The sequence below is a fragment of the Carassius auratus genome, chromosome 50 (genome assembly GCF_003368295.1).
Source record: "Carassius auratus strain Wakin chromosome 50, ASM336829v1, whole genome shotgun sequence".
In the NCBI taxonomy this organism is placed as follows: domain Eukaryota; kingdom Metazoa; phylum Chordata; class Actinopteri; order Cypriniformes; family Cyprinidae; genus Carassius; species Carassius auratus.
In genome coordinates, this window is record NC_039292.1 from 16120976 (window position 1) to 16144505 (window position 23530).

At 40.5% G+C, this 23530-nt stretch overlaps 1 protein-coding gene across 3 annotated transcripts in view; it reads right to left on the reverse strand.

Moving 5' to 3' along the window:
• The window catches only part of ano1b (anoctamin 1, calcium activated chloride channel b), a 62639-nt gene that overhangs the window by 12272 nt on the left and 26837 nt on the right, over positions 1 to 23530 (reverse strand). For 2 of the 3 annotated variants that reach the window (XM_026239435.1, XM_026239437.1), the window contains 20 exons: positions 17525 to 17623; positions 17276 to 17427; positions 16687 to 16741; positions 16526 to 16577; positions 16294 to 16349; positions 16057 to 16098; positions 15760 to 15824; positions 15556 to 15690; positions 14624 to 14784; positions 13151 to 13233; positions 13042 to 13053; positions 12726 to 12797; positions 12375 to 12449; positions 9583 to 9784; positions 9324 to 9435; positions 9100 to 9157; positions 8918 to 9018; positions 8657 to 8799; positions 7770 to 7922; positions 2816 to 2868 (listed from right to left, as the gene is read on the reverse strand). In XM_026239435.1, coding sequence (XP_026095220.1) covers positions 2816 to 2868; positions 7770 to 7922; positions 8657 to 8799; positions 8918 to 9018; positions 9100 to 9157; positions 9324 to 9435; positions 9583 to 9784; positions 12375 to 12449; positions 12726 to 12797; positions 13042 to 13053; positions 13151 to 13233; positions 14624 to 14784; positions 15556 to 15690; positions 15760 to 15824; positions 16057 to 16098; positions 16294 to 16349; positions 16526 to 16577; positions 16687 to 16741; positions 17276 to 17427; positions 17525 to 17623 — 1881 coding nt within the window. The remainder of the gene's footprint in view (positions 1 to 2815; positions 2869 to 7769; positions 7923 to 8656; positions 8800 to 8917; positions 9019 to 9099; positions 9158 to 9323; positions 9436 to 9582; positions 9785 to 12374; positions 12450 to 12725; positions 12798 to 13041; positions 13054 to 13150; positions 13234 to 14623; positions 14785 to 15555; positions 15691 to 15759; positions 15825 to 16056; positions 16099 to 16293; positions 16350 to 16525; positions 16578 to 16686; positions 16742 to 17275; positions 17428 to 17524; positions 17624 to 23530) is intronic. The other variant, XM_026239438.1, reaches the window with a different exon arrangement.

Here is a 23530-nt window from a genome sequence, read left to right on the forward strand (position 1 = left end):
CTCTCTCTTTTCTAGCACTTTAAATACAGTTGCTCCTTTACGCTTAAGAAAGGTTAAGGAAAACAGTTTGACACCATGGTATAATGAGCATACTCGCACCCTAAAGAGAGCAGCCCGAAAAATGGAGCGCAGCTGGAGGAAAACAAAACTAGAGGTATTTCGTATTGCTTGGCGGGAAAGTAGCATATCCTACCGAAAAGCATTAAAAACTGCTAGATCTGATTACTTTTCTTCTCTTTTAGAAGAAAACAAACATAACCCCAGGTATTTATTCAATACAGTGGCTAAATTAACGAAAAATAAAGCCTCAACAAGTGTTGACATTTCCCAACACCACAGCAGTAATGACTTTATGAACTACTTTACTTCTAAAATCGATACTATTAGAGATAAAATTGCAGCCATTCAGCCGTCAGCTACAGTTTCGCATCAGACAGTGCACTATAGACCCCCTGAGGAACAGTTCCACTCATTCTCTACTATAGGAGAGGAAGAATTGTATAAACTTGTTAAATCATCTAAACTTACAACATGTATGTTAGACCCTATACCATCTAAGCTCTTAAAAGAGGTGCTTCCAGAAGTCATAGGTCCTCTTCTGACTATTATTAATTCCTCATTGTTATTAGGACATGTCCCCAAAACCTTCAAACTGGCTGTTATTAAGCCTCTCATAAAAAAGCCACAACTTGACCCCAGAGAACTAGTTAATTATAGACCAATCTCGAATCTCCCTTTTCTGTCCAAGATACTAGAAAAGGTGGTATCCTCACAATTATATTCCTTCTTGGAGAAAAATGGTATATGTGAGGATTTCCAGTCAGGATTTAGACCGTATCATAGTACTGAAACTGCTCTCCTTAGAGTTACAAATGATCTGCTCTTATCATCTGATCGTGGGTGTATCTCTCTATTAGTTTTATTGGATCTTAGTGCTGCGTTTGACACAATTGACCACAACATTCTTTTGCATAGACTTGAACACTTTGTTGGCATCAGTGGAAGTGCATTAGCATGGTTTAAATCGTACTTATATGACCGCCATCAGTTCGTAGCAGTGAATGAAGATGTATCATATCAATCACAAGTGCAGTATGGAGTACCTCAAGGCTCAGTTCTAGGGCCGCTACTCTTCACGCTTTATATGTTACCCTTGGGAGATATCATCAGGAAACATGGTGTTAGCTTTCACTGTTATGCTGATGATACGCAGCTCTATATTTCCTCGCAGCCCGGTGAAACACACCAATTTGAAAAACTAATGGAATGCATAGTCGATATAAAAAATTGGATGACGAGTAATTTCTTACTGCTAAATTCAGAAAAAACAGAGGTGTTAATCATAGGGCCTAAAAACTCTACTTGTAATAACCTAGAACACTGTCTAAGACTTGATGGTTGCTCTGTCAATTCTTCGTCATCAGTTAGGAACCTAGGTGTGCTACTTGATCGCAATCTTTCCTTAGAAAGCCACGTTTCTAGCATTTGTAAAACTGCATTTTTCCATCTCAAAAATATATCTAAATTACGGCCTATGCTCTCAATGTCAAATGCAGAAATGTTAATCCATGCATTTATGACTTCAAGGTTAGACTACTGTAATGCTTTATTGGGTGGTTGTTCTGCACGCTTGGTAAACAAACTACAGCTAGTCCAAAATGCAGCAGCAAGAGTTCTTACTAGAACCAGGAAGTATGACCATATTAGCCCGGTCCTGTCCACACTGCACTGGCTCCCTATCAAACATCGTATAGATTTTAAAATATTGCTTATTACTTATAAAGCCCTGAATGGTTTAGCACCTCAGTATTTGAATGAGCTCCTTTTACATTATACTCCGTTACGTCCGCTACGTTCTCAAAACTCAGGCAATTTGATAATACCTAGAATATCAAAATCAACTGCGGGCGGCAGATCCTTTTCCTATTTGGCGCCTAAACTCTGGAATAACCTACCTAACATTGTTCGGGAGGCAGACACACTCTTGCAGTTTAAATCTAGATTAAAGACCCATCTCTTTAACCTGGCATACACATAACATACTAATATGCTTTTAATATCCAAATCCGTTAAAGGATTTTTAGGCTGCATTAATTAGGTAAACTGGAACCGGAACACTTCACATAACACCGTACTTTCTACATCATTAGAAGAATGGCATCTACGCTAATATTTGTCTGTTTCTCTCTTGTTCCGAGGTCACCGTGGCCACCAGATCCAGTCTGTGTCCAGATCAGAGGGTCACTGCAGTCACCCGGATCCAGTACGTATCCAGACCAGATGGTGGATCAGCACCTAGAAAGGACCTCTACTGCCCTGAAAGACAGCGGAGACCAGGACAACTAGAGCCCCAGATACAGATCCCCTGTAAAGACCTTGTCTCAGAGGAGCACCAGGACAAGACCACAGGAAACAGATGATTCTTCTGCACAATCTGACTTTGCTGCAGCCTGGAATTGAACTACTGGTTTTCGTCTGGTCAGAGGAGAACTGGCCCCCCAACTGAGCCTGGTTTCTCCCAAGGTTTTTTTCTCCATTCTGTCACCGATGGAGTTTCGGTTCCTTGCCGCTGTCGCCTCTGGCTTGCTTAGTTGGGGTCACTTCATCTACAGCGATATCGTTGACTTGATTGCAAATTAAAACAGACACTATTTCAACTGAACAGAGATGACATCAATGAATTAAATGATGAACTGCCTTTAACTATCATTTTGCATTATTGAGACACTGTTTTCCAAATGAATGTTGTTCAGTGCTTTGGCGCAATGTATTTTGTTTAAAGCACTATATAAATAAAGGTGATTGATTGACTTACATTGACAATAACTGCCACCTTTGCGACTCCTCTTAGAATATTATACCAAATTCCTGTGAAGACATCATAAGAAACACAATTAGTTCATCAGGATTTTGAGGTAAACCTCTTAAAATACACCAGATGATGCCAATTTTATTTTTATTAATTTTAAGGAAAGATGTGCAGGAATATTACAACTGTAGATACATGAAAGTCAATATCTTCAAAATTTTCAATTATTTTCTCAAACTGGAGGACAAGGTCAAAATATTTTTAATGGTAGTGGAGAGTAATGCTTATGACAGAGCATAAACTATATGGAAGAAAAATAATTACAAATGTCTTTGAAACTAAAATGTATATATTTTATATATATATATATATAACAGTGTATATATTAGTATACATTTTCATGCCTTGTATTTTCAGGGTTTGCATTTTTAAGGTCTGAAATATAACATAGTTGTTTATTCACAATTCAAAACATTTCACACACATTTTCATAGTTAAAAATTCAGTAACTCGTATTACTTCCAAAGTTTACTTTTGGAATAAACTGTTTAAAAATATATGATGTATAAAAATATAATAGTCAATATTTTAAATATGTTTCACTTTACAAATTCGATTCCACAAATTCAGTGGTTCAAATTTGATAGAAAATTCAGCATTCCAGATCCGGGAACTGCAGGAATAGCAGTAGAATACGTATGAATGATCTCCATCTGCTGTAATTTGCTCACCAGCAGGTGCTTTGAATATCAGGAGTCTAATCTTATGGTGTTTTTCAGAATGCTGGCTTCATGAGGGAATTCCGGATTCGCTACTCAAACTTGATGGATATATGTTGGTGCATGCAGATCTATCTATGATGTCTGGTAAAAAGTGGAGAGGAGGAGTCTGTATGTACATATGTGAAAGATGTTGTAAAAACTACACAGTAAGATACAAGGTGTGCATCCCTGATATCGAACTGCTCTGTGTCACTCAGACCTCACTATTTGCAGAGAGAGATTGGCTGTGCTATCATTATGTGCAGTGTAAATCCCACCTAACAGCGACGCAGGTAAAGCTGCAGCATACATCGCTTAGTGTGCACATGAGCAGCTTCAGTGCTCACCTGGACCCCCTATTTAATTTTTGGGTGATTTTAACAATTGCAAGCTAGAAAATGTTAGCGGGCTTTGAACGATATGTGAGATGTGACACTAGGAAAACAAAGGCCAAAGGCCCCTCTGTCCAAATCAGATTATAAATTTGTACATTTGATTCCTTCTTACATGTTAAGAACACATGTAAACCAGAGTACAAAACCCTTAATAGAGGATAGTATGAAAGCGCTTAAGGGTTTTTTTTTTTTTTTTTTTTTTGCACAGGTTGATCCATATTTCAACAATTAGAGCTTGATAAGGCCATTGACACAGTAAGTGATTACATTAACTTTAGTGTAGATATATGGCAGAAAAAAAGGATGCTGTTGTTTATCCTAACAACAAGCGCTATATTAAAAAGGACTTTAAAGAGTGCTTAAATAATAAAAAGCGGGCATTTAGGAACAGCCATAAGATAGGACAATTTGTGGGGAATCATCCTCAGGAAATGGATGATTCTTCTGCACAGTGTGACTTTTCTACAGCCTGGAATTGAACTACTGGTTTCGTCTGGTCAGAGGAGCTTGATGAATTGTGGTGTGGAAAATTGTGTACTGATAATTTTTATTTTATTAATGAAAGACATGGCAAAGTCATCAGCTATTAGAGATTAAGCAGGAGGGGGAGGAGGAGGAGGAGGAGGACAAATAAGTGAGGAAAATGTTTTAAAAAGCATGTGAGAGTTAGATGAATTGTTTATTTTGTTATGGTAGTATGTCATTTTAGCAGAGGAGACATTAGCAGAGAAGGAAGCGAGGAGTGACTAATACATGTTAAGGTCAGTAGTATTTTTGCATTTGCGACACACCCTTTCAGCAGCTGTAAGCTGGCCTCGAAGACAGGGAGCAAACAATGTCTAAATTAGATGTAAGAGTGAAGCAGAAAGTATCAGTAGCACTGTTTATGGGAAGGAAGTGAAGATGAATCCACTGCAGATAGCCAGGAGGGTGAGAGTGAGCGTAGGTTACGTCGAAAGATGACATGTGGAGGGGTAAGTGATGTTGAGGTTAAGAGTGAGGAGGAAATGATACGAGGTGTGCAGTGGAGTAACCAGTACAAGATCAGTGGACCTGTGTTGTGTATAAATAAGGTCCAGTTGGTTGCCTGATTTGTGAGTAGCAGTAGTTTACACTCAGTTGAGATCAAAAGAGGCAAGCAGACAGAGGTTTATCTATCTGATAGTTAGATAGATAGTGTCACGGGAGGAGCACAAGACAGACACAGTGGGCGTGGCGTCAGGCCTCGGAGAGGCTTTTATTAACAGAAATCATAAAATAACAGAGGGAAAAAGTGGCCAAAAGGGGGAAAGTGTCCAAAATAACAGGGAATCTGGTGTCCTCGTCGTGCTGCGGGATTTGTGTAGGTCGGGCAGTGTTCATCAAGGAAGGGTCCAGGCAAGGGGCGGAGTCCGGCGGCCGCACGCGCTCCCCTCCTTGGTCCGGGGCGCGAGGGGCGGCGGCTTCTCCTAGCGGCCGCGTCTCTCTCGTTGGCCGCGGCGCTGGTAGGGGATGGACGGCCCGGCATCCTGGCCCGTCGGCCGTGTATACGGGTGCGGTTCCCATCCGGATCGCGGGTCCGGCAGCTCACGTCTTGGTGGCGCGGGAGTCCCTCAACGCACCCTTCCTGGACCCACGAGGACACCAGTGTGCATGCACGGGGAAGAGACCGGTCTCCTGAGGAGAGGCGCGTTGGGCTTTTAAACAGCGGCGGTAATGAGGCTCCACTTCCTTCAGGTGTGCCCCATCACACGCCGCCAGCCCTGACTCGTCCAGCGCCCCTCCTCTCACACACCCACTCCAGTCGGGAGCCTGGTGAAGGGCGGCGATTTAGGACGGGGTGCCGGTGATAATCAGGGAGGAGGCAGCTGACTCGTCACAATAGATAGATAGATAGATAGATAGATAGATAGATAGATAGATAGATAGATAGATAGATAGATAGATAGATAGACGTCTATCTTTATTGTGGTTATATAAAAAAAATAACATGCAGTATTCTGGTTTCATCTACTTGCCTGTATATAGTTTGCATCATCAATTAGGTGTATTCTGTGTTTGGCCCACTGAACCGCATGAAGTTTTTTCTTTTTAACAGATTTCTGAGGAAAACAGCATGAAATCTTGAACTTTATGATTATTTTCTGAGTATATCTGCTTGCCTGTATAGTTTGCATCATCAGTAAGGTGTATACTGAGAAGTTGTTTATGTCACTGTATTAGCTCATTGAGGTACATAAAGTATGATTTGGGAAACCTGGAGTGTGACATATAGATGCATCTCAAGAATTTGAGTGAACTTCACAAGGAATGGACTGAGGCTGGGGTCAAGGCATCAAAACACTCCACCACACACAGACTTGTCAAGGAATTTGCTGAACCACAGACAACATCAGAGGCATCTTTCCTGAGCTAATGAGAAGAAGAACGGGACTGTTGCCTCTTTTCAGATGAGAGCAAGTTTTGTATTTCATTTGGATACCAAGGTCCTAGAGTCTGGAGGAAGGGTGGAGAATTTCATAGCCCAAGTTGCTTGAAGTCCAGTGTTAAGTTTACACATGATGATTTGTGGTGCAATGTCATCTGCTGATGTTGGTCCATTGTGTTTTTTTTAAACCAAAGTTACTGCATACATTTACCAAGAAATTTTGGAGCACTTCATGCTTCTTTCTGCTGACCAGCTTTTTGAAGATGCTGATTTCATTTTCAAGCAGGATTTGGGACCTGCCCACACCGCCAAAAGAACCAAAATGGGGTTAAATGACCATAGAGAGAATCTATGGGAATCTAACCCCACAGACATTCTAATTTATTGAGATACACCTGTATGAGGGAATCCCCAGTACAACTCAGCGTCACACAAGCCATGATATAAAGTTAAATCTAAGCAAACAAAAAAAAATTTCTTAGATGTAATGTTATTTCTGTATATCAGCGTCTGGTAAATAGCATTAAAATCTTCTTTGGTAGAGAAAGCTGCTTACATGTGGCTACATGGGGAAACGAGTACAGCAAAAACGCTGAATTAAACATAAACACAGCTTTCAAGTCTTAATCAGATTTTCCGCATATGTATATATATATATATATATATATATATATATATATATATATATATATATATATATATATATATATATATATATATATATATATATATATATATATATATATGCTGGCCCTTATAATCATAACTTCTACTGCTTGCTCCATTCCTGCAAATCAGTTTTTGTGAATATATGACTGGTTCTACCTGTCTCCATCAACACCTGCTTGCGCCACCTGCTGGTTAGCAACTAACAGCAGATGAAGTTCATGCATTGGTACTCTACTGCTATTCCTGCAGTTCCCGGATGTGCAATGCTGAATTTTCTGCTGAATTTGAACCACTGAAATTGTGGAAGCGAATATGCAAAGTGAAATAAAATGGACTGAAAATTGCCAGTTGAATATTAAACATCATATTTTTAAACATATTGCATATTTCAGAAGTGAACTTTGGAAGGATAATATGAATTATTGATTATTTTTTTTATCATGAAAATATGTGTGAAATCTTTTTAATTGAAATATTCACAGCTAATTTCGGCAACTAATTCCAGACCCTAAAAATGCAAACCCTGAAAATACAAGGCATGAAAATGCAAGCACTATTAATGAAATTCATTACATTTTCAGTACATTATATTTGCAATTCAACATGCTTTTTTGTTCAAAGACAGACTTAATTTTTCTTCCATAAAACTAACGCAGGAATATTTCTTTGAATTTTATTCAAAGATTTACTAACTGTGAGAAGTGAAAGCTGACTGTGTAAATACAGACCTATGTCTTTGCCTCTGGCTGCATCTGGTCTTCTGAGTTCTGCCACAAACTTCTTGGCATCAAGACGGATTTCAATAATGTTGTTCAGGAGGGCAAACAGAGGCGCCAGAGGGAAAGATGCCACGAAGAGAGTCACAAAGCCAAACTGGATTACTGCAGGAATGAAAGAACAATAATTATTTAATAATAAATTAATTAATTTGGCAAAACAAGACATATTTGTCTAACTTTTTTGTAAGGACTAAAACATCTGAAAACTGTTTAGTAAAAAAAGACTAGCCTACATTTTCTCTGTTGGCCATTGGTTGTGACTGGTTTGGATACTGTCATATTTTTAGTCAATTTACAATTATCCAGGTTAGGATATGATTTATGTTGTTTCATGGTTAGGTGTATAAAAGGGCAGTTATTATATTATAGCGGTAACATTTCAAAAATTCAAAAGTTGGTTTCACAATTGATCAAAGTGTAATAAAAAATTTTTTTTCAAGAATTATATTTTTTTGTTTTGTTTGTTTTTTTAAGAATTTCCCACTATTTCTCTGCTTCATTAATACTTAAAACTGACTTTTGTTGATGTAACCTTAGGTTAGTTTATTAATGAATATTCATCCATGTTTTTTAAGGGACGCAAACAATCTTAATCAAAGAGTCACCCATGATATTAATAATAAAAATAATAATGTTGAAATATGCTAGGGTCCTGAAACAGATGAAACGTAAGTAAATGGCTTTTGAACCACACAAATACAAATTTTAAACTCAATGAATAAAACTGTACCAATTAAATATATATGAAGACAAGTAATGAACAGTTTATCCAAGTAATGAACAGTTTATCATCCATGATGATTTTGTTTGGTTTATGAGTGTGTAAAAACACTCACTCATCTCCATGTATTCGGGCGTGAGGCCAACAAAGGGCTCCAGGAAATGATCCGTCTCATAACGCTGTAACTTCTTCTCATATTCCTCTTCCTGGAAAGAGCTTCTCTTGGATTTAATGTATCTGATCAGCTTCTTTAGTTTACTGCAATAAAGCAAATAAGACTCAAAGCATGCAAACACAAAATGCTTTCAACGTGTCTATAAAAGCCTCTCGTGATCACTCATCCAGTCGTGTGTGTGTGGGTCAGCGTGACACTCACGGGACGCCGATCTCAAACAGGTTGTTCTGGATGAGCTGTTTGCCGAGCATTGTGATGCTGAGCTGAATGCAGAGCTCCATGAGACAGCCGCCGTGAGCGCACTGAGAAAACACATCAAACATCACATCAGCTGTTACAATCAATCCCTTCATCAGAGAACTCATGTGTTTCTGCTTTCATACCTCTTCCATCCGATAGGACTCAAACACATAGAGATAACTTCCCGGACGCCCCCCCAATCTGTTTTGGAGCACAGTTTGCATCATAAAGTCATCTTTATCATATGTATTTAGTATGAACTTGAAAATATTTTCATTAATTCTGAATGTAAATGCACAGATAAAAGCACATGGAGCTTTCCTCTAAGGTTGTTTGAGATAAAATGGGTCTGGATATTTTTACCCACCTGCCTCTAAAAAATGCAATGTATATGATGGGAGTGAACGCATTCACGAACTTGAGGATGAAAGTTTTGAAGATCAGCCTTTCTTCAAAGCTCTTGTCTGTTTTAGGAACCTCTGAGGACAAATGTTTGATATTTACACATTATATTTTACAAATGACTGAAAGAAACAACAGAACTAAGTCAGTCTGAATGTGATCATATATTTAAGATCAATATCAAATCAATGATGAGCATAGCACTACCAAACACAACAACTGACCGAGAACAGTGAGCCAACGTGCGACGGCGCCGTACACTTCATCCAGAATGAGAATAACCACCAGGTTTATGATGGCTGCTGTGGTTTTGACCGTCAGTCTGACATTGGAGCGGGTCATGGGGTTCGAGCTCATAGCCAGAGCCGCTTTGGTTGAGATCCGGTATAAAATCACACCAAATACAATAGCAAATGTCACACCGATCTGTAAAATAGCAAGGGATGCACTTAATTTGGCTGACAGATCTTTGAACTGAAAGTACAACTGGATAAACACCAATAAGACAGCTGTGAAAAACAAGATGAAATATTAAAAATGATATGCCTTTAAATGAAGCCATGATATGATGATGATATAAGTAAGAAACTTAAAATGACTTTAAACTTAGTTTAGAATTTGTAAAAAGCTGAAGAACAAAAGTCAGGTTATTGATTAAGTAAGATTAATTATTGAAGGCATTGTTCAGTTATTTAATATATTATATTCTCAGCAAATTATTGCACTGATAAACTCAGAAATAAACATTTTTATGAGAACCACTGGCAGATTAATCTTTGTATGATAAAGGTACAGTAGATAAAAGGTATGTAAACCGTTAATATATAGTAACGTGGACAAGAGGCTTCCTGTCGCTGCAGATCAGATTGTTGTTGTTCAGTAGCTGGAGGCGTTTTGGCAATCTCCTCAGTACTAAACTATTTCTGTTCATGTGTATTTTTAGGAATTCCCAAAAGCTTCAGCAATTGACCGCAAGGTCATGATTCTGGGCTGGTGTTTGAAAAGAGGATGCCTGGACATTCTGCTAAAGAACTTTCTGACGCTTGACAAACCTGTTATCTGGAGTCTGGATCATCTGAGAAACATGCACGGATGTTGGACTCAATTAACATTAATGTATAATGGACTCAAAAATAAAAAATAAAATTAAAAAATTCAGGTTTCAGTGGGCAACAAGAATTTAACACTTGGATTCATACATGTAAATGACAAATGAAACATGAAAAAAAAAAACACCAATACTGAAATTTAAATAAACTTGGTCAAAAAAGCTCAGTGTGGGTGCTCTACCACACACAAAAGAACAACACATCAAAGTAAGCACACCACAGCTCCAGAGATAGAGAAGTATTTAATTCTGTTCTCACCACAGGTGACGTTACGAGCTTAAAGGCTCTTCACCAGTCACAATGCTCTTCATTGCGTTTAAGCTCAAAACATTACCTGTGTTGAGATTATTAAAATTACACCAAATCCACATTATGTCAAGTTTTTGACATCAGTTTGATTTGCCTATTTGACCTGTTATTTAACATCAATTTCATGTCTTTCCAATTGCCCTCTGGGCAGGGAATAATAAATTGGGACAATAAGCATTCACCCCCCCCCATAGTCACTCACATGAGATAACAGCTGTAGAAAACCACAATGATCCAATCAATTCCCAATGGACAAAATCACATCCTGTCCTACTTTTTTCTCTCGTTTCAGAAGCCATTTCACTGAGATACACTTAAAAATACTAATTTCCATTTAATTTTTTACACTTTGAAGAATAGATGCTACTATTTTAATATTTTCTTATAATGGTCCTTATTATTAATTGTTATAATTATTATGCTTATATAATAAAGAATTGTAATTTTCAAATAGTTAGAACTGAATAGTTCCAATAATTTTGGTACCAAGAACCATAAAATCTTACTACTGTTGGTATTATGACAGCACTAGTACAAAGAGTAATATTGTGAAATATTATTACAATTTAAAATAGCTATTTTCTATGTGAATATATTGTAAAACTTAATATATTCATTTCTCCAGTATTCAGTGTCACATGATCCTTTAGAAATCATTCTAATATGCTGATTTGCTGCTCAAGAAACATTTGTGCTGCTTAATATTTTTATGGAAACAATTTTTACTGTCACTTATGATCAATTTAATGCATCGTTTCATGAATGAGAGTTTTGAACGGTAATGTACATAGAACACATATACAGAACACCCTTTAAAGCATGGTGCCCACTACAGTAGACAGATGTGTTTTTGGTGAATAGCAACAAACCCATTAATAATACCTGATGTTTTTTACATATTATTCTTTTGAAAAGTATATTTTTACCTGTCTGGATCTCCTGGAATAAAGGTAGATATTCCAGAGGTAGCTGATGCTTCACCACTTTCCTCAGCCATGTTGAATTTATGTTGTCATAGATAAAGAAAACAGTGACATATACAGAGGACAGTCATAGAAAATGATGGGTAAGGGTCAAAGGTCATCACCCATGGTGGTTTGGATGGTTAAAATGGATTTTAAAGATCTGTCCACTCTAGTTGAAACCATGCATCAGAGGGTTACGTGAAATCATGATGTCTGCCTGTGCTACATGTGTTTATGCCAGCATATTCATATTCATATTTGGATTGAATATGAATATATATATGAGATCATTTACATTATGTTTTCATTTGTTAGCATTAGTTAACTATATTAGTTAACACGAACTAACAATTAGCAATACTTTTATAGCATTTATTCACAGTTAATTCTGATTACAGCATTTAATTTTAAATCAAATGTTGTATCTGTTAAAATGAGTTAATGCACTGTGAAGTGTGAACTACTGTAATATGAACAACGCAATTATAGCTATAAAACTAACATAAAGATTAAGAAATACTGTAAAAGTAAGTTCCCTCATTGTTAGATTATTTTAGCTAATGCATTAACTAATGTTAACAAATAATATTTATGGTAATGTGTTGCCAGAAGTATGAATTAAGACAGCCTTACCATTAAAAGCATCATGATGAGGTTTGTCATATATGCAGGAAACCTGTCTCTACACGTCAGCTTTTCTTTCTCTGGCTAAAGATGAAGAAGAAAAATAAATAAATAAGTGAAGTGCAAAATCCATCAGGGATAACAGTGTTGGCAAGGAAACTTTTAATTCTAGTAAGTCTAGGGTTAGAAATATTTCAGCAAACCTTTAACAATTAAATTAAATTGGAATGAAAATGAATCTGTTAAATTTTTACCAAATACTGCAGTTTATTTTTGCAATATATATTGTTTCAAAGCAGCTTCAAAAAAATATAATATACCGCATCATATTTATAGCAAAAAAAATATATGCAGTGTCACCCTCTGTGATTTATGGTCTTTCTTCAGCGATTTCTGCATGACTCTGAATTCATATTCGGCTCGCGGGTGATCCTAAAACAAAAACACATGACAACCTATAATGACCAAACTGACACCAAAACAGAGCGAAAGAAGGAAAGAGTGAGCAAAAGAAAGAAAGAAAGACAGGCTTTTCTTCAGGTGAGTGTTTGTAAGAAGTTTCAGCACATGCTAGAGTTCCTGTGAAAGACTTGAGAGGACAGTTTGGTATAGAGGAAGAAAAGAAAGCTGGGAATGCTGATCAGAGCTGATGAAAAGAGTCTGAATATGTTCAAACCTTCAGTGCTTCCTACACACACCAGGGGAAGAAAATGATGACAGCATTAAATTAGCGACTAGTGAGATGGTGTGTCATGTGTTAATGTGCGAGTGTCATGTGATCAGACCTCCTCGTCCTCAAACCCTGTGAGATCCCACTCGTAGTTGAGACGCATCTGCCGCCGCTTCCAGTGCTCCATGAAGAACGCCGCTGAAACACACAAGACTGCATTAATAACACTGACAGCAGGAAATGAACTCCATCACACTCCTGAGCCACACCTGAGAAACCATTAGGAGGAAAGGTGCTAAATGTAGCAGAATGTGATCAAATATTAACGTCTTAATTATACAGGTGATTAATAATCACATATAAATGATGGGAGCAGCTAAATCAGTCTATGTGTGCAGCAGACTTTCACATATTCATGGATGAAAATTGAAATAAAAGTCATGATGGTACTCATGGTTTGATTTTCATCCATGCAAGAGCCCAAAAGCAAATGAACAAATGAAGATTTTATTTTGGCCACGGTGCAGGGGTACAGGGGTGTAGCTGTAAGACACCTACAAAAACCTACAGTGTTTCACTGATATTCATATCTTCGTATTTATACTTGTAAAAGAGCAACAGCTGTCCTGTCTCTTGCACACAGATGGAAGCAGAGTAAATCTTGTGTGTGAACTTCTGCCCCCCAAACAGAGCCAAAGTCAGTGACTTCCTGTCCAAATCCCTCAGCAGACGACACAGAACAGAACTGAGAAACAAGTTAAAATGGTCTGCCTGCAGTCACACAGACACACAGGAAACAGCCAAACAGATGATAAAAACCACAAGATGGAGAGATGTTTAGTTTAGGACAGAGAGAACCAGGAGATATAGAGACAGGACACTGGGAGAATAATGACTCGAGAGAAAGAGTCAGTTCGGCTCCTGATTCTCAAACTAACACAAAGTGGCTAATTCACTAAATAGTTCCTGCACAGTATTCAGCCAAAAAATCGCTACTCTACATAATTAAGCTGGTTACACATGTAATGCAAAATACTAATCTGTCTCTAGAACACAGAAAAATAAATGAATTGATGAATTTAAAACACTGATTCTTTTAAACAGTAGCTAAGTTCTGCATATTAAGTCTTTAACTACTATTTACTTCCATGAAAATTCATTACCAGTTCATTTTACAGCTGACCCTAAAACGGTCCATGTTGTTAATTAATATTACTCATTACCTTTTTGTGGAATTATAATGTTAGACACTGTAAACTTGTACATAAACAGCGTAATTGAACATTTTTGTACAGCATGCACAGCTTATAGTGCTGAATGAACCTCAACCCAGCGACCCATCCTCAACACAAATCTGACAAGGGTTTGGAGAACAACATATTCAATCAATATTGAACTACATTTGCATTTAACACCTGATCTTCACATCACTCTCAGTATTGAGTGTGTGCTGTTGTCTAATTTGCTATTAGAAAACTAGGTGCTTAAAATCCAGACAGCCCAAACTAATACACAATGCTATCAGCAGCTGCTGCACTGATGGAGGAGCAGGACTGAGATCTGGTGATGTTGGCAGGGATGATCTCACCCCACAGCGACATGAAGATAGAGAAGAAGACGGTTGCAGGGTTATCAAACAGATGACTGGCCCGGGCCGTCCCGCACGCTGTGCTCAGGTTCCAGTAACTGCACACGCGGTCACACAGAGGACACATGGTGATGTTCTTCCGCTGGTCACAGATCTCCATACTACAAACACAAGAAGATTGTGTGCAACTATAAACAAAAGTACCCAAGCTGATTAAGGTAAATTTACAACCGTGTCTTTTTATAACATACTTTAATGGATTTCTATTCGATTCCTTTAACTAAAGGCTAAGTAACTCTTCTCAATGACCATCTAAAGAGAAGTCAGTTTCAAGCCTTATTTTGTGCCATTTCATGGAAAGTGTCAACTCCCGTTTCTTCTGCACTCACATTATAAAGCATAATTTTATTCTCAAAGAAACTAAAATTAAACCATTGTCATGCTTTCATTAGGGTAGATGACGATCAATATTCTTATTAGTTCTACTCCATCATCCCCTAAAATGAGTTGTAGTTTCTGTATAAAAACTGCAGAAACATTTCCAACAGGCTCTTTTCAGACTGTCACAATATCCTGGCAGTGACAAACTCCAGAGGGACTTTCAGACAGATGTTTGGTTTTATATGCCCTTTCTCAACGTATGAACTTCCTCTTTAAAAGTTTGAGCTTTTATGCTCAGAACGGGGGGCTTGTACTTTATTACCCAACAGTATTTTTTGCCGTCACAAAGCAAGAAAACTGTTATACAACTGTACTTAACTGAGATGTGACTTAATAGTATTTCCAGAGACTAAAATAGACATAGTGAAAGATGCTTTTGAGGAACTACACTCTGGAATGATCTTGTGTCATTTTATTAGGTTATCTTCACAGTGTTGGGTAGTTTTGTGTACTTTACATTTTAGCCAAATGTTTAGTTTTTTTCCACTGACCTGGGAATGTCGTCATCAACAGTAACACATCCATAGAGGAACACAATGACCCCTACTAAGGAAGCAGGGATCAGCATCTGGGTGTAAACGCCAAGCCAAGCAAAGTATAAACCGATCTTCTCTCCAAAATACTTCCTGCAAGATAAGTAAGAGATGTTAGTAAAGAACCTACAACACTGAGACATCAGAGAGTTTGAGATTTACCTGATTAAACCAATAGGCTGGTACTTATAGAAGACGCTGTAGCTGGCCCACTCTTCATACATGAGCTGAAATCAATGCAACAACATGATGAAACACCTCAATCATCACCTCCAGACTGAAGCTATTCTAGGTACTACTCTCAAACAACTGCTGTCTTTCAGTTCTTTCATAGTTTTTGCTGTGTGCATTAGGTCATTGAATTAAACTCTTTGTCTGATTCTGTTCAAAGTCTCAATCTTGTTGTTTTCTTTCTCATCCACACAGAAGACACTTCACAGAGGTTTAGACAGAACTTACCTTTCTGTCATTTGGCTCAACATTTTCCCCATCAACATCACCCTTTAAGGAAAGAAAAGAGACCATCAATTTTAACGCTAATAAAAGATTTGCATCCAGTAATCAAACTAGAAGTTGGACAACTGCTCTGTACTTACAACTAGATAAGACACTAAAACAATGCAACAATGTTGATCAGTTCTGAAGGCTTAAAATCCACTGAAAGAGTTCAACAGCGGTGTAGTGACAGATACTCACATCATGTAATGGATAGGCAGCCAAATAAACACCACTCCCAAGCAGACTAGTTATTCCTGAACAACATGTGACACTTATAAGCACAGTTTTGCTTTCAGTGATGCAAATTAATTGGGAACACAGTGGCTAGCAAAGCACTGTAACTTAAGTAAAAGTGGTGCTATTTAATTTCAAAAACTCAGAAAATTAAATTTCAAACTCTCCTAATTGTATAGTCAAAGCAGAAGCCTACCCATGCTAAATTTCGCTTTTGTGCACTTGGTTCTCTTCAAAACTTCAAATACCTAGAATAATACATATAAGAAACTTTGAATTCATGTAATAAAAGTATTAATATATGAATAATATAATATCGCATTAATACTGTACATTTAATAAATACTTTATACTTACTAATGAACTTCTTGTTTTACTGTCAAAAAAGGAATCTTTGTCAGATAAATCAAACCTGCAACATAGAAAGGACACAAGTACATTTTTTCAATACTTTTTAGTAATTTTTGCTAACGTCCAATGTTTCAGTCTGTTCCTAGTATTAAGGCCCATTCACACAAATCATGTGAGAAAAAGTCATGCTAAAAACCTGAACAAAAGTGAAATAACACTTTGGCCATTGCTAAAATGAAATGACTAGAAATCTGTAATAAAAACATACCTAGTTTGTGTAAGGTTACACCCCTAATATATATCATTTCAGTGGCCCCCTCATTTTAAGATGAAACTGAAGTAAATTTTTTAGGATTTCTAAATTTGCCTGAAGGGATGCATTGTTCAATTTTAAAACCATGTCTTGAAAGTAGCACGTTCACACAAGTAGTGTGGATAGGCCTTTATGTCTTTGAAAGTTAAGTACAATGAAAGCCTAACATTGGTTCAGACACGTGAAGGTCACAAATCACCTGAATGTCTAACAGTACATGTAACAGACATTTAGATTTGTTTCATGCTTGAGAATTGATGTTGTTGTGAAGCAGACACTAACAGATGCTGCTTTTCCCTGGAGAAAGGGTACGAGAGGTGCTTCACTTTCTGTGTCCTATTCTCTTCTAAGTTTGGATGAAGTGGATCTGTAAGTTTGCTGATAAACGCGTTGATCTTTTCCATTACGCCACTGTTGTGCTTCACTTCATACACCTAGAGTAAGAGCACAGCATGACATTTACTCATCACATCACATCACATTGCACACAGCAGCTGTGTATGTTCCTCTGAACTGTTAGACGAACATTACTTTTTTGGTAGGCATCTTCAGTTTCATGAATTCAGCCTCTCGACAGAGAATGCTCCACGGAGCATGAATCTTCACAAAGCCCACACCGGGAGTCTTGGTCTAAAAATACAGAAAAGATGTTAGAGCAAACACATCGCTGGACTGGATTTCATCATGTCATAAAGCAAGTAGAACCTCTATTAAGCACAACATGCCTGGGACTGAAGGAATTTGTTTCTTCAACTTTTACACACCAGAAGACAGTCACAGTGCCTGTACTTCACTGTTAGAGCACTGAACAAGCAACACCACGCTTATCCCTGCAAGTACAGGGACAGTCATTCTGAAATTTGGAAACATGACACTAATTCCATTCATGCTGAAGCTCTTGATTTTGGAGCTCACAGTTTTGAATGCAGTACATCAGAGCAGTGTCTGCAGCGCTAGTTAGAATATCAGGTGTATGTTTTTGTTTGTTTTTTGTAAACAAATTCTATAACACTATATTACCAGTGCACCACAAATCTGCAAATAATCTGCTTCTAAGCATTTATTTATCATACAAACTGATGGAAACTGATAGAAAATAATCAGACTTAAAATATTTCATGCATTCATGTTTCAGTAAAAATGACTAATAGGTTAAAATTGACTGTTAGCACCTAGAGCCCATGGAATAAAGCATGCTTCCTCAGAATAACTTATACAAAGTTTGAGAAGTTACAACTTGTGCAGCTTGTGCATATAGACATGATATTCATAATGGGCCATTTTAGACAAATCTAAAACACTGCATCTGCTAAACAGTAAATGCCTGCATCATCTAGAGAAGAGGTCTTCACAAGTCCACCCAGGTGAAAGGGTACAGGTTCAGGTCTGTATTTAAAACCGTAAGCTGTGTCCAGGTATGGTCCCAGTCCATTACTTTGGCTCCCAGGTCTGTGTGTAATAATGAAGCCAATCCAAGAAAACGTCTTGGGTTAAGCATGTAACTATGGTTCTCCTAGAGGGAACAAGACACTGTGTCCTCTAGAGGACACTATGAAGAATGCCACCAACATGACAGGTGTCTTAAGAACATGTAAAAACACTCCAAATCAATTGGACCGCACAACCCATGACATCATTATTGGTGCCTGTAATGCCCATCATCAACACAGTGTACCCTTGAGCAAGCAGCACTGTGGAAGTCAAGACTGTAGCTAAAACATGTCAGGAGAAATGGTCAGGATTCAGATGCGGGTTTACACAAGGCTTTATTTAGAGCAGAGGAGGCAGAGCAGATGAGTCACATTCAAAGGATTACTCGTAGTGACTGGATGAATAGTCGAAGCATATGAATCAAAGCCGATGAGTAACGTTCCACAGTAATTCGTATGGAGATCCATCCACAAGACGAGGGGGCGGGGGGGTGGGCCGACTACAAGCAGGATTAAGGGGGGAAGAGAACACCGGCTTGTCCCTGGAAACATCGGGTGAACCCGACCAAAAGTTGGAGGGAGCTTGAGCCTAATCGCCACCGGACTAACCACCTTGGTGATGCGGAATGGCCCAATGAATCTGGGTGCCAGCTTACGAGAAGGCGCCCAGAGAGGCAGATCCTTGGTAGAAAGACAAACCCGCTGACCACACACATAGGCAGGAGGAGAGGACCGGCAACGATCAGCTGCGGTCTTGGTTCGGCCAGAGGTTTGGATCAAAATCCTCCTGACTTTCTCCCAGGTGCGACGGCAGCGCTGGACGAAAGCCAGGGTGGATGGAACCGCTGCATCGGGTTCCTGTGATGGGAACAGAGGTGGGTTATAACCAACAGAACACTCAAAAGGGGACATACCAGATGCGGCCACCGGAAGAGTGTTATGAGCGTATTCTGCCCAGGAGAGCTGCTGGCACCAGGAACTCGGATTGTTGGATGCTAGACAGCGGAGCATTCTTCCTAGATCCTGGTTGGCCCGCTCACACTGCCCATTGGTCTGGGGATGAAACCCTGAAGACAGACTTGCAGAGGCCCCAATCTGTCTACAAAATTCCCTCCAGAACCGGGAGACGAACTGGGGACCCCTATCAGAAACCACATCCACCGGAAACCCATAGAGACGGAAGACGTGGTCCACCACCAGTTGGGCGGTCTCCTGGGCGGAGGGCAGCTTGGGCAGGGGATAAAATGAACCGCTTTGGAAAAGCAATCCACCACCGTGAGAACAACAGGGCAATTGACAGGCTTACTTTGGGCACATGTGGGGCAGGCCAACACAAACTGTCTAACATCTGGGGCCATAGTAGGCCACCAAAAACGCTGTCGGATGGCAGTCAACGTTCTCCGAATACCTGTATGGCAGACTAACCTGGATGAGTGACCCCACTCAAGGACCTCAGAGCGCAGCGCAGCCAGCACCGGCAACCTGCCTGCCGGGCACCCTCCCGGCACCTGCACCCCTCGACCGGCCTCCTCAACTCGCTGCTCGATACCCCATGAAAGAGCCCCGACCACCACCCCCTCAGGAAGGATGGCCTCGGCCGCAACCTCCCCCCCTGGAGCACCGAACAGACGAGAGAGGGCATCTGGTTTTGTGTTCTTAGATCCCGGCCTGTACGAGAGGGTGAAGTTGAACCTGGCAAAGAAGAGCGCCCAACGGGCCTGGCGCGAGATCAGCCTCTTGGCCGAACGGATGTATTCCAGGTTCTTGTGATCCGTCCAGACCAAGAAGGGCTGCACTGACCCCTCCAACCAGTGATGCCACTCACCCAAGGCCAATTGTACCGCCAACAGTTCTCTATTGCCGATGTCGTAGTTACGTTCTGCAGGGCTGAGACGACGAGAGAAGAATGCACAAGGGTGGAGCTTCCCATCATGGAGGGAACGCTGAGATAGAACTGCGCCAACCCCGACGTCCAAAGCATCAACCTCAACAATGAACTGGGCCTCAGGATCTGGAACCAACAGAACAGGTGCAGAGACAAAACGGGACTTTCAAATGTCAAAGGCTACCTGCGCTTCCCGGTTCCATCTGAAGGACACCTTAGTGGAGGTTAAGGCTGTGAGCGGTGCAGCGATCTGACCAAAATTTCTGATGAATCGCTGGTTGAAGTTGGCAAAACCCAGGAATCGCTGCAGAGCCTTCCGGGAGTCAGGGACCGGCCACTGGGCGACAGCTTCAATCTTAGAGGGATCTGGCTTGATCCTCTCCGTAGAAATAATGTGGCCAAGGAACGTAACTGACTCAGCGTGGAATTCACACTTCTCCGCCTTGACAAACAACTGATTCTCTAGCAACCGCTGGAGAACCCGTCTGACATGCTGGGTGTGTAATTGGAGAGAAGGGGAGAAAATCAAGATATCATCCAAATACACAAAGACAAATTGATTGATCATGTCACCCAACACGCTGTTGACGAGTCCCTGGAAAATGGCTAAAGCATTGGTAAGACCAAACGGAAGAACCAAGTACTCGTAGTGTCCCGAAGGGGTGTTAAACGATGTCTTCCACTCATCCCCCTCCCGAATGCGCACCAAGTGGTAGGCGTTGCGCATGTCTAACTTGGTGAAGACCCGAGCTCCCTGTAATAATTCAAAAGCAGAAGATATTAAAGGTAGGGGGTACCTGTTCTTAATAGTAATGTCATTCAAACCTCTGTAATCAATACAGGGGCGCAGGAAGCCATCCTTCTTCTGAACAAAGAAAAAACCTGCACCAGCGGGAGAGGAGGAATGGCGGATGAGCCCAGCTTGAAGTGACTCACGTATATACTTGTCCATGTGACAAGACTGACTCCAGGCTAAAACAGAATTGTTGACCCAGTCAATGTGTGGATTGTGTTTATGTAACCACGGGTGTCCCAGAATTAAAGGAGCCTTAGGGGAATCAATAATAAACAGCTCAATCAGCTCGCTATGGCTGTCAGCAATATGAAGGTTTATCTTGGGGGTGATGTGAGTGATGGTGGTAAGGGGACGGCCAGCTAATGACCATGCTGATACGGGACTAACCAAAGGAATAAGCGGTATTCTCCAACGTTGAGCAGAAGCAGCATTGAGGAAGTTCCCCTCAGGCCCTGAATCCACAAGGGCCAGTCCAGTGTGAGATTGACTCTGGAAAGAGAGTTGGAACGGCAGCTGAGTCCGTGCTGCAGGAGAGCTTGAACTAATAACCGTGCCCACCAGGACTCTCCGCCTCACTGGTGGACCCTGGCTTTTAACGGACAGTGAAGGGCGAAGTGGCCTCCCCTGCCGCAGTATAGACACGCCCCCGACGACAGACGCTCCTGCTTCTGTTGTGGTGTAAGCCGTAAACGACCCAACTGCAAGGGCTCCTCGTCCGAGGGCTGTCGGCCGGCTGAATTGGCTAAAGAGGACTCTAGGTGGCGCCACGGAGCGGGAGTTTGTCGTTGTTTGCGGCGGCGGCTGAGACGGCCCTCAATACGGAGTGCGAGATTAATGAGATTATCCAATTCCTGCGGGAGCTCTATGGGCGCGAGTTCATCAGAAATTTCTTAATCCAACACCTCAAGAAAACGGGCGCGCAGCACGCTCTCATTCCAGCCACACGCCGCTAAAGTCTGGAACTGGATGGCGTAATCCGTGACAGAGCTCCTCCCCTGAGTCAGACGCGATAACTCGTCTCCCTGAGCTGAGCGATCAAATAATTTGGCCATCTCTCGACTGAAATCTGTGAAGGTAGCACAACAGGGAGCCCGCGATCTCCATACGGCAATTCCCCATTCAGGGGCACGGCCTGAAAGAAGTGAAAGGACGTACGCAACTTTGGCATCTTCATTAGCTTAACGCCGGGGCTGCAGAGAAAACACCAGCGAGCATTGGGAGAGAAACGCTTGACAGGTGTTAGGATCGCCATCATAGACCGGCGGATTGTTGGCATGAGGTTCAGACTCGTGGGACATACAGGTGTGAAGAACGGACCCCCGGCTCGTTGCCTCTCACTGAAGGTCGTCCACCCGTGTGAGGAGCTCGGAGACTCGGGCACTGAGAGCATCCTGCGCGGTGGTGTTGAGCTGGGTGGCATGCTGTCCTAACAAAACTCCCTGTTGAACGAGAGCCGAGCGGAGTGGATCAGACCCCGCTGAATCCATGATCTGGTCAGACTGTTCTGTCAGGAGAAATGGTAAGGATTCAGATGCGGGTTTACACAAGGCTTTATTTAGAGCAGAGGAGGCAGAGCAGATGAGTCACGTTCACAGGATTACTCGTAGTGACTGGATGAATAGTCGAAGCATATGAATCAAAGCCGATGAGTAACGTTCCACAGTAATTCGTATGGCCGCTGAGACTGGAGTGATGAGGACTGGAAGCTTCCAAGAGCTCTGCGCTTTGTAAGAACAGGGGGCAGAGAAATCAGCTAAACACACTGGAGCCTGAGGACAAGACACGACAAGGTGAGTGCCAAGAACAGCTAGAAGATCGGAGCTATTGATACGTGTAACAACAGTCTGACAATAGACAGAGAAACACAGGGAATGATAAAGGGAAAACATTTGAAGAACATAGAGAACAGCAATTAAGGTTCACAACACTGAAACAAGGAGGGCGGGGAAAACTCAAACAGGTAGACGCGGTGAGCTGACAAGCGATCCAAACACAAACAAATACACACACACACACCAAAAAGACAGGTGATTAGCCCCGAGACCCGACAAAACACAGATTGGAGTTTCATTTATTAGGCCATTCCTCATGTGGAATGGATTTGACTGATGATGCTCAGAAAAGTGAGTGAAAAGTGAAACATATGCTCTGCATTAGAGATGGTAAAAGAGAGTGGGTCCAATACCATTGCTCTTGGTTCCGACTCCGATGGGGCATCTTACATTCCCTCTTAGTAGTCCAGTGAATGCTAGATCAAGCATGAAGAGTTTATGCTGACTACCAGTTGTTTTTGTTTTTGTTGAGGGGATGCTGGAAATTTCAAACCTAAAATCTAATTTCCATATTTGTGCAGTTTCAAAAGCAGTTCTTTAAGCTAATAAAAATCAAAATTAAAAATGTCATCAAGCTCATTTAAAGAAATATGT